This window comes from Porites lutea, chromosome 4 (genome assembly GCF_958299795.1).
Source record: "Porites lutea chromosome 4, jaPorLute2.1, whole genome shotgun sequence".
Taxonomy (NCBI): Eukaryota; Metazoa; Cnidaria; class Anthozoa; order Scleractinia; family Poritidae; genus Porites; species Porites lutea.
The window spans coordinates 41,818,064-41,831,533 of NC_133204.1; the positions used below are offsets into that span (position 1 = coordinate 41,818,064).

The following is a 13,470-nucleotide window of genomic DNA, read 5'->3' on the forward strand; positions in this document are numbered from 1 at the left end:
GGGTGCCCAGAAGCAGGATTTCAGTGCTGTCTCACAGGGGGACTTAACCAGAAGTTTAGTTCTGTCTGTGGCACAGGCTAGTCCTCTGGGCATTAATGTTTAAATTATGTATTTTATGTTGCTTAGCTGGGAAGACAAAAATAGATGACAGAAGAGCACAAACAAGAGAATATCAAGAAGTATTAAAAAGTATATCTACCACACAACTCGTAAAGAGAGGTGAAAGTCCATGAGGACAGAAATGTTGTTACAGAGCCATAAAACATTGATGTTGAGTACAACTCACTGTCAAATAAGTTAAAAGGAAGGAAGAATGCTGACATTTCGAGGAATACACTTTTCTGGTTTATGGAAAATCTGCAGCAACAGAAGACACTGAAATCATGTTGAGCTGGTTCAGGATGTCAATTCTGTTTAGATGGAATCCTCTGACAGTGTCTAGGCCAGTGTACAGTAGTGTGCTTCGAAGCTGGTCCTTGGTAAGACATTTCTTGACTTTACATGCCAACTGTCTTTCAAGGACCTCAAGGCCAAGTGTCTGTTTCCCTGACATTCACTTTTTTCTTGTCAGGGATCAGCAAATTTTAACTAGACGACTGTGTTAACTGTAGTTTTTTTTTGTAAGACTTAAAAAACTTCACAGGAAAGACTGAAACTAATGATCTTGCACTAAGCAGCTTTGAAGAAATCAAGGTTTCTGGGGGGGGGGGGGGGGGGAGGCTGTGCTGCACATATTTCCCTTAGAGATAAGAAGGCAAACACACTAGATGCAACTATAGGAAACCAAACTAACCTTGAATTTAATAGAGAGTATTCACTCACTTGGCTTATTAGTTTGGGACACCAACATGGTCTCTGTTTCATTGTTTTGGGACACCAATATGGCCACCGTGACGTCATGTGAATACTCTCTATACTTCAGTCAGTTTCTCATGTTTATTTTCCATCCCTAAGCATTCTGTTCCTCCTGTGGAAAGGAGTTGGTGGTTGTGTTATGACAACTTCATCCCTTAGTGTTCTTCATCCCTCAATTAATCAGTCAGAGTAAAGGATGGTTAATATAATCCTGATTAGGAGAAGAAAGCTTTCTATTAAAGGTACCATGGTCTAGAAGACCAAATGTAAATCCCTATCTGACCTCATTGACATGGAGAAACAAAAAAGGGATTGGCTGACACCCAGCATAGTGATGTGCAGTATTAAGCTCAACAAGGATACAGGAAAAATCCACAACTGAGAAACTGGTTTTTAAGAACCTGTCAGGCTAAAATTTTCCAGTTAGGCTGTCTTTATAAAAGAGCACTCAAATTTGAAACAGGTTATTAATCATAACCATTACAATTTCCTCAAATTTGATTGGTGCATTAATTGCTTTATTTTTCTTTAATCATTGTGTATAGTTGCCTGTAATCGGACAGTTATGTTAGCCAATCATATTAAATGCACTCAGCTAAATCCACCAATCACAGAAGTTATCATGATAACCATAGCAACAAACACTTACCCAAACAAACTGGGGATTAATCCAAAATGGATGAATATGCAACATTTAGGCAGTGTCTCCACCAGTGATATTTTCCCTTATTTTGGACATTTGGTATGAACAAACACTCTTTCACCAAAAAGGAATGCATCTATTTTCTTGGAAATTGTAACAGTTATAATTATTAATTGGTAACAGGACTCTGTGTCGTCAAATTCAATCTGAAATCATACTCACGATTAAACAAATCTGACTCCTGCTTTGTGGTTGTCCAAGTTTGTAACACTCGTATGATTACAGACTGAATTGGACTCCCCTCAGTCCTATTACCATTATTTATAAAATCTCTTAGAAAAAGCTTCTGCACAGTCTACACTTGGGAAAGTAAGATAAGTCAACATTCAGGGTCCTCTTTTGAGACATAGGTGTCTAATAATATTTATTATTACTCTGACTGCAATGTGATGGCGTACAGGTTTTACATATACTAAGGAAAGAGCTGAATGCCACTAAATACTTTTAGCTCAAAGCTACAAAGTATTTTTTTTTTCAGAAAATAAGGACCTATTTGAGACTGAACCTAAATAACCTAAATCTGTGCTAATTAGTTTTTCTTTAAGAACCTGACTTGTTTAGGCTAACTTGGGAAAATACAGGTTCTTGGTTGCAGGTTTTTACTAGTAATTAAATTAGATGGAAAAAAAGATTGTCAAAAATTAACATAGCCGGATGAGCTTATTTACAACTCCATTTTTCAGACCTGCAATTTATTTAAGGCTGTCTTTTAAAGGAACCACAAGAACAGCATGTATTTTTATTTTCAGCTGTAATAAATTCCAGACTATTTCAATGATCTGGGGCCAGTTGCTCGAAGCCTGGTTAGCGCTAACCGTTGGTTAAGAGGTATCAAAATGTATAGGTTTCCATGGTATTTAACGCTGGTTAGTACTAACCATGTTTCGAGCAACCCGGGCCTGGTTAGAAAATCCTCTTAACAGATGGAATAGCAAAATGTGAATTAATAAATCCTTTGGTCAAACTGTCTTCTGCTTTTCTCTTGTCAAACCATCTTTCCCTACACAGGAGCAAGGGTTGTAGCAAATCAGAAAAATAAAACAAAGACAAGAGGCTACACCTGAAACCCCTCTTTACTGTTACTTTAACACCCAGGGAGAAGGTTATGGTACTTCTATACAGGTATGTACCATGGAATAGGGAGTGGGTTTTGAGATGATCAGTCTTTATCCTACACTACTTGGCTTGGCTTTCTGATCCTTTGGTAGGGTTCGTTTGTAAAATCATACTAGCTCACCATCAATAGATAACCTTCAGGGGTTTTAAAATGTTTTAAAGTAGGCAGCCGAATCTGGAGGCTGGGGGCACTGGAATTGCTGGCAACATACAATCAAGTAGCCGATGGAACTCCGGTGGTCACTGGCTTGTTTTGAAACCACTGAAACCTCTGGTAAAAACTGAAGATACATTGATGGGATCAAGATATGAACTTGAGCCGAGAGCTACTGAACAATAAAAAAAACACTCTTTTTATGCAAATCAAGCCGTTCGAAGATTGAAATAGGAGTGTAAACTCTTTTTGACACAAAAAAGACGTTTATAATTATCTACATTTACCCAATATTTCCTAGACCTTCACTTGTTGGGGGATTGTGTGTTAACACAACTTGAACATTGCATTGAAAGCCTGTTGTCAAGGATACAACTAAGAAGAGATGGTATATATTTGACTGTATTTTTCAGTAGATACTGGAAAAGAATCAAAAATGCATTGTGAATCTAAGCACTAAGATTTTGAGCCAAATACAGGATCAAAGGACGTTAGTCAATAACAAGGAATGTGGATATTTTTGTGGAAAAAGGAAATAAATACAGCTTGAATGTCTCAGGGCTGGTTTGCATGTTTCTAAAATTCATACATGTAATTTATTGAAAATATTTTGATGTTTCTTTTTTTTAGAACAATAACAATATCTTTGATCAATCAAATAAAGTAGGTGAATAAAATTTCAGTATTTCCTTTAACACTAGAAGAAAAACTGTTGTATACATACTATTTATACACAGCTGTATATCATTATTATTATGGTTCAATTTTATCCCTGGATAATTTTAGTTTCCTTTGTGTCATACTCATTATCATACATTTTCATACCCAAAAACACAGGAAAAAATTTAAATTGAAGTATAAAGCAAAAAATAAAAATACTGTCCATGTGTGGCCAAAAGAAAAAAAATGATCACTGGCTCACTCAAAGCTGCACTGGGTGACTGTTTGTCCTAAAAAGGTTTGAACTCTCTGTTGGATACTCCCTTTTGCCCCACCAGCTACAGGTACATACCCCTTCCCCTCAGGCATGCCATTCAACATTGTAATAAAAGAAGACCACTGTCAACCTTATTAAAAAGTTACAGAGTAAAAACATTTTTATTAGGAAACAGAAAAACCATTCTACTGAAGTGAATTATTGCAGTAACCTTCAAATGTTGGTTCCATTGCTTACATGTATTGTTTCTAGTAACAAAAAGTGCAAGTCTTAAGATGAAATTTTCATATTGCAGAACAAAAAATATCCTTCCTTTTTCCAGGGAGGCCATTTTCTCCCAACAACTCCCTACCAGTAGAAATTTCATTCAAGTTTCATATAAAATACTTTTTGTTTGTTTTGGCCATGAAGACCCCCTCTCCTTACAACTTTTAAGGATCCTAGAATCAAATAATACAAATATCCCTTATGCACAACTGTCTTACAATATGGATTTTAAGGCTCGGCAAGGGAAAATTGGCAAAAAATATACTTCCAGTCCTTCACATGTAATTGAACTGTCTATCCCCTACCACACAGAGAGAAAATAACTGGCAATGCAATTTTGCCTATCTGTGCAAATTAAGTTTGCTGTCATTAAGTTTCACAATCCCCCATAAGCAACAATGCACTCTGTCATACAGTGTAGGTGTGCTGTTACCACCCCTGAAATCCCCCTAAGCAAAAACCTTGCATGCCTCCCTCTAAAACAATAAATTATGATCACAGCAATTGCAGGCATGTGGTATCTTTCTGGTATACTATCGTGCTCAAAAAAGGCTACTAATAATAATAATTGATCAACAAGATTATTGTTTCTGTTATAATGTTGTTCTTCTTGGTGTAGGCCCTCTTAATATTTCCACCTCTCCTGGGGCACCACCTCCCAAAGCAAACGGTCTATTCTCTGTCACATTTTTCCTATTTTATGTGTTTCTTACACAATAACATACAGTTTTAGAGATCCAGTAGAAAGTGCTGTGAGGAAAAGGGTAGTTCTTTCGGATGTTTTACTGCCCTTTTCTAATAGTAACCACCTGTTCTTTAAGAATTCCCCTTTCATCAATCATTTAAAAAATTATCTAATTCTCTTAACTATTAAAAGCTCACGCTCTAACATTGAATAACTCTAATATTTCGCTACTCTACGCTCCTTGTAATTCTCTCACGTGCACTAAAAGAAAAATCAGCAAACCTACTAACCTTATCTATGCGACATCATGCAAGAGGGTCTTCGAACAGCAGAAGACTGAGCCCTTGCAGAAACTTTACGTCGAGTTATAAAGCCTTCCAGCTGTTAACACTTTAAACTGTGACTATAAGCTTTTTCTCCACGGATTTTCGCTCAGGATAGGCAATTTTGATTGATGACTTTGATGAATCAGAAGCCGCGAAAGCCAAACTCTTGAGTGACGCTCGATTACAAACAGCGAAGGACTCACCATGACATTCTTCAAAACCATGCAGTTGAGTGGAAGTTTCTGCAACTTTACGGGGCGTGATCCAGCCTTCCAGCGGTGAACACTTTAAACTGTGGCCATCGGCGTTTTCCCCATTCTATTCCGCTTAGGAAATTATATTTTGATTGATGACTTCTCTAAATCAGAGGCCGCAAAAGCCGCAAAACGTTAACGACACTCGTTTTGAAACATCGCAAGACTCGCCATAACATTCCTCGCAGCTGCATGATATTTATCGTTAAAATAATACTAAAACTTCTTTGTTTGGTCATGACATTTGCTTGAAAGGCCGGCTATATACCTTCTTAATATTCTCGGCATTCAAGATACATAATTCCGTTAGCCTGTGGGTAAAAATAACGAGGAAACCAAATAGCATCGGGCGTCCATCTTTGTACTTCGCGCGAAAATAGAGCAGCAACTCTGCAACCGGATGTGATGTCATAAATCGGTGGATCATAGGTACACAAAATTTCGCTAAGTCGTGGGCCCCCCCCTGATAAAAATTTATCTTAAATAAATAGTGTACTACCTTACCTAAATGTATATGTCTTTTTGCCTCCAAAAAGGTATTTTCAGCGATTTTGACTGATTTTGAGTTCGCCTGGATGACTGCGTAAAAAGTGAAGAAAAAAGGAGTTACCAAATGAGCCATTTTGCCAAGTCTGTAGTCTGAACGGCTTTAACGACAAGATCCTGAGTAGTCAGCTCATAAAGTCACTAACAAAATATCGGGATCGGGGTTGTTACAAGTACTTACCGTTTTAAAAATCGTCCGGTTTAGTTGGGTCCGCACTCAAAAATTAATGACTGTACTTCTATTAGATTGTTGGCCTACACGAGTGAACAAGACAAAAAATAGTTAAAGCATAACAAAGAACTCTTTAAAGGAAAAGTGGGATACGATTTGTTGAAATACTCTTAATCTGGCAGTCAAAGTTTTATCGTAATAGGTTTTTGAAATCAGTGAGTACCTAACACAAGCCGTGTTTCCTTAGCTAATTCATAATTCCTAACCCTTTATTGTATTATCTAACTCAAAGAGAGGAAATTTGTTTTTGTCTTATGTGTTGGACTGAGAAATATATATAGTCGTAAATTCATTGAAGTAAGTTGTAAAGCTTTGTAAGAATTGCAAGGAAAAAGAAAAATGGTGTTAAGGTAAGGGGAACCGGAGGTGTTGTTACAGACCACTTGCGTTTTAAAATTATTTCGTTTTCGGTCCGCACGTTTTTCCCGTGTGGCCCTAGCATGTAAGCCGTGCCCGTTGTTTGCATTATTTACTACTTGAAGAAAATCTCTTGGGGGAGGGGGGTACTCCCGGGGGGTGAACCGCCCTGTTCTTTAACTCCTGGCCTTATTTCAGACCAAAAAAAGTCATTTTCCACGTTTTTTTTCAGTCCTGGCCTCTAGGCAGAAATTATGTCAAAGAATTTGCAAATATTTCTTTTTCTTTCTTATTCTTTAATTTGGAATTGAAACGACAAATACGTGCTTACACGGCGTTTTTTTCCCTCGAAAACCACTCCCAATCCCAAACCAAAATGAGCAAAGTGTATACCCGTTTTTAGAACGAAAAAGCGCAAAAACCATATCCTTTGGGTTGGCGCATGCCTATGTGGCTGACAGTATATATAAGGGAATTCGAAGGGAATACATGTAACCCCTGGAAGAAAATCCAAGTATTTTAAAAGTTCCGTCCGCGGGCCTGAATGCTTCATTTGGCCGAGACATGCACTTTGAAAAGGAAAGAATTGATTTGAAGGGATGATCTGAACCAAACAACACAATATGGTAGACACAAATTTGGACGACTCTCGTCAGTAAACGAAAAGGAAATGATATTCATTTTAGCAAATGGTTGCAGACTAAGAAGAGAACTTGTCACAATATAATTTTTGCTCTTTATTTATTCTCTAACACCCATGTCCCATTTTGCTCTTATGTGTTTAACTTTAAAAAAACATTGAAGTAAATATATAGGTGATAACAACTTTATAAAGCAGTCTATTTGCTCATCGGGATAATACTCGTAAAACTAATTAGTATATAGTATATTGCCTAATGTAAAACCGCTCAGGAGCAAATATTGTCCAAGAGAAAATCAATCATACTTCAACTCGTTACCGGGTCTAACATAACTAAGTTATAGTAACCTCAGGTATCCTATAATACAAAAAAACTGACACGTTTTCCATCACCATATATTAAAACCATTATTTATCCTTCTGTCAGTTTACGATTGTCCTGGTTAAGGTGCCTTTTTACTTGGATAGTTACCTCTACAAATCTCTTGCTGTTTTTCTACCATGAGCTGATAACTCTCTTCTTTACGTTCCTCATCACTCAATAATGCATGCACTGAATGTTACTTCTCAAACCTGAGGGAAAAGAAAAAGGAAAAATATACCACTGCCGATTAAAATAAAACACTCTGAAGGGTTTCAGTTGAGAAATAAGTTCACAGTCTAAATAGCGTGTAATTCGCAGCTCTTTTGCAATTCGTCCAGACAAGAGAAGGCAAGAGATATAGCAATAGCTGTAACACTTACTCTTTCAAATCTGTTTCATATTGATTCGCGAGTTGAATTTCTTCACTGTGTTTTTGGTACAGTTCTAATGTTATACCACCTTGCAATAGAAGGAACAGTTTTAGCAGCCGCAACTTTCATCAGGTATCGTTAAACACAAGCGATCCATGATCGTTCAGGAGAGACTAGCTCGAAACTATGATGCCGTTAAGAAATTTCAAAAATCGTTTAGGGGTTATTTGCGCATGGGTGAATATAGATGACTCATTATTCTGTTTTGGTTCTCGTAAAAAGATAATGAGAATCTAATGTATTGAAAACACCTGTGAAGTATAATGATTTACATATTTGTTCCTTTTTTTGCTGATTACGATCAGAACCACATGCAAATGATAAGCCTTAAGAAACTTCTCGGGTGTTCGCAATTTTAAATCATTTAAATTTTCGTAATAGTTCCAGGAGTTGTGCCATATTCATTTTTCACAAAACGGGGCGGCTCGTCTCTACGTACTCTCAATGTCCTTTATCTGTTTTTGAATGTGATGATCCCATGCGCAACATCCATATATTCAAGCTGTGGTCTAACTAAAGAAAGATAGGCTTGCTGTTTTACGTTTTCTGGACATTTACTTAAGTTCTTTCTTATAAAGCCAAGAGATCTGTTGGCTTTGCCTATAATTCCAGCGATTTAGATCACGGGATATCTCAACTCCAAGGTATTTGTGGTGATCAATAGCTTCCAAAGGTTCTCCGTGGATGGTGCGTTGCACAGTATTTCCCATTTTTTTGGAACAAGGATTGTTGATAGAGCATGTTTTAGCCATGTTTTTAAACTAGGAATTATTTTGAATGAATGATAAAACAATTATTGAATTCGGCTTTCGTATCATATGAAGAATTATGGAGATCTCGGAGGGTGTTATCCGCCTAGGCCATAACACCCTCCTCGATCTCCATAATTCTTCATAAGATACTCAGCCTCATTCATTAATTGTTAAATATGCTTTGATCTTTCAACAAATTCTCTCAACCAATTTTTCAGTCACGAAATTTATGGAGGCCAGAGTGGAGAATTTGTATCTTGATCTTGGGGCTAAAAGATTTAAAGGCATCAGCGGCACACATCTACACAAACTTCCCTTGAGTACCCTCCCGGGAAGCAGAAAGCCCTTATTCCTGGACTGTGTCCCTAGGAACACTCCTGAACGCACTACTTTTTACCTTAATATAAATTTAAAATAAGCTTCTCTGTATGACTTATTGGACACCAAAATAATTTGAACAGTTTGGGCCTAGACTTTATCTAATCGCGTCTGACTGTAAAACTAGTGAATATCCGAAGGTTTTTTTTTACCTTCAACCCTGAGGTAAGGCTTCCAGCTGGTATTACACAGTTTAACATTCGAAGGCAATCTTAACATTTTTTTAGAATTTTACCTGTGTTTTCACAATTCTTGTGAAATTTGACATTCATTTTCTCGGACTCCCATGAGAAATTTTCTATTGTCGTATTACAGATGACAAATTGCATAAATGTGAAAAAGAATGAAATATTCTTTAAATTATTCTGGCACACGGTTTCTTGTCCACTGAAAATCAAAATTACTCAATTTCCTGGTGGATTCCGTCTTAATATTTAATGAGTGTCTTTTTATCTGATACAAACACAGCTAAACTTTACGCCCAGTTTTTTTAGACTAGATCGAATAACCCCATATCTAACTCAGTATCAAGAGTGTATTAGAATGAGTTGATCTACATCAGAGGTTTTTGAAGCCGTTTAATAAACTCAAAGTCCTGATACATCGAGTCTGGGTAGCCGCTTACGAGAGCTAAAAAACAAAGGAAAAGTCCAGTCGGGTAGTCCAAAAAGTGGTCGCGTTTGCTTACGGGAGCGGTCACTGCTTACGCGCGCTTTCATTACAAAGGTTAAGCCACAGTTCAAATGGAGTTCCACAATGAATGTTCGTAACTAGAGCTGCGGTCGCTTACGAGAGCGGTCACAAAGAGAGCTTCGACTATAATTTCTTTTCAATTTGTATTAGATTATTGGACAAAACGGTATGAATTATTGAGGAATTCATGAGAAGCTGGGAGTCAAATTTTTGTTTTCGCCTCAGCGAAAATTACTGCACGAAGAAAGATTTAACAAATCTCGTGTACTCATCGCACAAACAAGAAATTACAGGCGCAAAAATGGTTAAAATGTATTACAGTAGAACCTCGATAACTAGAACTCGAGTAACTCGAATACCCCGCTAACTCGAACTGTTTTTCGTTTCCCTTCAGCGTTTGAGCTACTGCCAGGTCTACTGTACTACTTTGAGCTAAGAGCGACAATGAAGAAAATAGAAAATTCAAGAGGTTATTATTAATAGTTATTAATAATATCTGATCCTTGAAGCAAAAAGGGAGCGCGCAATTACGTTTAAACCATTTAAAAGAAAATCAAAAAAACGATAAAGATGTGGGATCAGCTGTCCAAAAATTATCTCTCATGCAGGGGCGCTAAATTTGTAAATTGAGGAAAAAAAGACAGAAAGATAGGGTACAAACATTAACCACAAAGGACTGCAAAGGACCGCAAACGAATATGCCGGAAAACGTAGGATCAGTATAAAGACCTGATCAGCAAAAGTGAAAAGTAGACATATTAAATAGGGAAAGATAGAAAGATAGGGGTCTTTTTTGGTCCAAACGATGAGCACATGAATGCATCGATTCAGACTGATCTTTGCGTCCCTAAACTAATGCATATTTTGCAAGGAAAAAAATTGATACAAGATTGTTATGTCATGATTGGGTCCGGCATGAAAATGGTGATTTAGATTGTTTCACTTGACTGTTTGAGAACAAAATATAATGGGGAAATTTCAAGCCTGATCTTGAAGATTTCCAGGACTGTTTTCAATTTTCCAATTATTGCCTTTTAAAGATCACTCTGACTTGGAATCAGCTGTAGACCCAGTAGACTAGTGCCTACTAAGTGAATTACGAAAAGAGGGATTGACATTTTTCATGGGACTAGTAATCCAATTTCTTTCTCTAGTCAACACCTGGAATACAATTTGCACATGAATGGATTCTTAGTAAAAGCTTTTCCACCCATAAATGCATCGTCTATTAAGAAAAAATATTAGTATTATGTCATGACAATTAAGTTCTTGAAAATGGGGATTTAGACTGAAAACACCAAAGGTTGTTTTCTTCGATCGAGCAAAAGAAAGAAATATCGAGCTTTATCGTAATGAACTTAATGTTTAAATTTTCTTCCAGAACAGTCTTTAATTTTCCAACGATTAACGTCTATTAATTTTAAAGCCATGGATCGATAAAAAGTTTGGCAACAGTGGAGAACAAAAGGAACCGATTAAATAATCACAGATGACAAGTTAATTTAAAGTTCAAAAGCTGAACGACGTGATGACAGGAAATGATATGAGATTGAACGTAACATAAAATGCCATTAACAGAAGAAGAAAAAGAAAAAAACCTTCTACGCACAGAAAGAAAAACTTTTAAATACAATATTGAAATCGAGCGAATTATTAAAGGCTGTTTGTCAGTTTTCTGTGTGCAGTTCTTCACGAATCAGCAATGACGAGTAGTAACCCATTGGAGCTCCATGTCGGAGCTTCATTAACCGTGCCACCCTAAGATAAAATACGTTCAAATTATTCGATGCCAGAACACCGATTTAAACAATCTCAACTATGGTTAATAGCACTTCTTTCTCGCTTGCTCTGGTTGTTTTCTTCGGCATATTTTATAGCGCTGTTTTCATCATGTCAGTCGTTGGTAATACATGGGTTCTAACAACCTGCTATGTCACCCTGCGGAGAACACACTCTCCTGTGATGTGGTTCTTGGCAAATCTAGCTTCTGCCGATCTCTTGTTTACTTTTCTCACCATTTTAAATGCAATAGGCTTTTATTGGCGTTGGATAGGCGGTGACGTTACCTGTAAACTTCATGGCTTTCTCGTCGAAGCAACGTACACCGTTTCAATTACAACGCTTCTGGTGTTAAGCTATCAGAGACTGAAGGCTGTTGTTGATCCTTTTAATGCACGAATTAATAGCTGGCCACGAAGAGAATTTCTAAAAACTGTCACAATCTGGGTCTTTTCCTTGGCGGTCTGTTCACCTTTGGCTCACATTTACCGCGTGGAAACACAAGAAAACGGTGAATTGCTTTGTACTAATACCACATGGGGAAGAATTGGCCGACAAATATTCTACGGTCTGCATGCGATTCTGTACTTCATCATTCCTTTGTTGTATATGATTTTTTCTCAAACTCAGATTTTTCGCGCTCTTCGTTCAAGATCTGGGGTAATTAACAATAATATTATTGAGAGATCTAATCGAAGACATAAGAAAGTTGCTAAAACACTGGCAGCATTAACCGCAGCGTTTGCTATCTGCCAGTCCCCTTTTATGGTCACACGAACGCTTATCTACTTTCACTTAGCTCCATATGGTTTTATTTGGAGAGGATCTCAACTCTTGATCTGCCTAAATGTGGCATTGGATCCCTTGTTATACGGGTACTTTGGCGGAAACCTCAAAAGTGTATTACAAACAATTCTCCAGAGGTGTAATTACTTACAACGGCGACGCCCTAATGTGACGCCTTTGACTGTATTCCAACAAAGACCTTGAACGGCGAACAATGGAATATAACAAAGACAAACGAACTGAAAGACTGCTCGGTAAAAGAGCATTCTTCAAAAACGACAGAGGAAGTGTAGAAGATCCATCTATAATTAAAATATTTTATGCTGACAATCACTGTTAAAAGCTTATTATAAAAGAACGTGCACGTTCTTACATAACTCAAGATCACCAAATTGGAGCTATGTGAACCTTATATTAATTTTTATGTCGGTTTATTCGCTGAATTTAGCCTTGTAGTAAGTAGTCCAACACTATGTACTAAATTTTAAACAAATGAGAAAAGAAATCAGCTTAGAGAAGAATTTAACTAGATAAAAAAATAAAAATTACCATGTAATCAAGACGATTGTGACTTAGCCTTGAAAAAAAAAACTGAAAAAAAAAACAAAACGCCTGATCGCAAGTTAATTGTGACTTGACTAATGATGTTGAAAATGACTGTAACGGCTTGGAAACTAAAAGTTGATAGCATTTTGTTTTGAATAAGGGTATGGGCATGATTTTCAGTTGAACATGCCTACCGAGCGTAAAAATCGCATCCAGTCTGAGGATTAATGAGAGAGGGAAAATTTTATATATTTAGGCATGACAAAATTCAAGGGAACATTGGTACTTAGAAATAACATCTCTTAGGCATGGAAAAAATGGGTTCATGCCCTCGCAGCCCAAAATTGACCCAGCTAAACTTAGGTCCCAGATCTCTCGCCGGGTTAATAATTCATTCCCAGTTTTAGCTCCTTTAGTTTGGCATGCCGGGCATGCCGATGGTGAAGCCAGTTGGTTTGGCATGCCCGGCATGCCAAACAAGAAATTGGCATGCCCAGCGAGACTGATTTTGATGTTCGCTTCAGCATCATATCCTGAGAATCACATATAATCGCCAAATATATCTTAGGGAGCTTGAAGTTACAGGTTTCATGCCTGGCAATAAATGCAGATTATAACAAAAAAAGTCATGTTTGTCACAGTGTGTGTCACGGGATCGACTGGCAAAAC

General features: G+C 37.3%; 1 protein-coding gene across 1 annotated transcript; it reads left to right on the top strand.

Moving 5' to 3' along the window:
* The first annotated feature begins 11,508 nt into the window (after positions 1–11,508).
* Positions 11,509–12,459, top strand: LOC140934694 (QRFP-like peptide receptor). The gene has a single exon (XM_073384276.1). It carries the CDS (start codon positions 11,509–11,511, stop codon positions 12,457–12,459), a length of 951 nt encoding a protein of 316 aa, XP_073240377.1.
* The last annotated feature ends 1,011 nt before the right edge of the window (positions 12,460–13,470 follow it).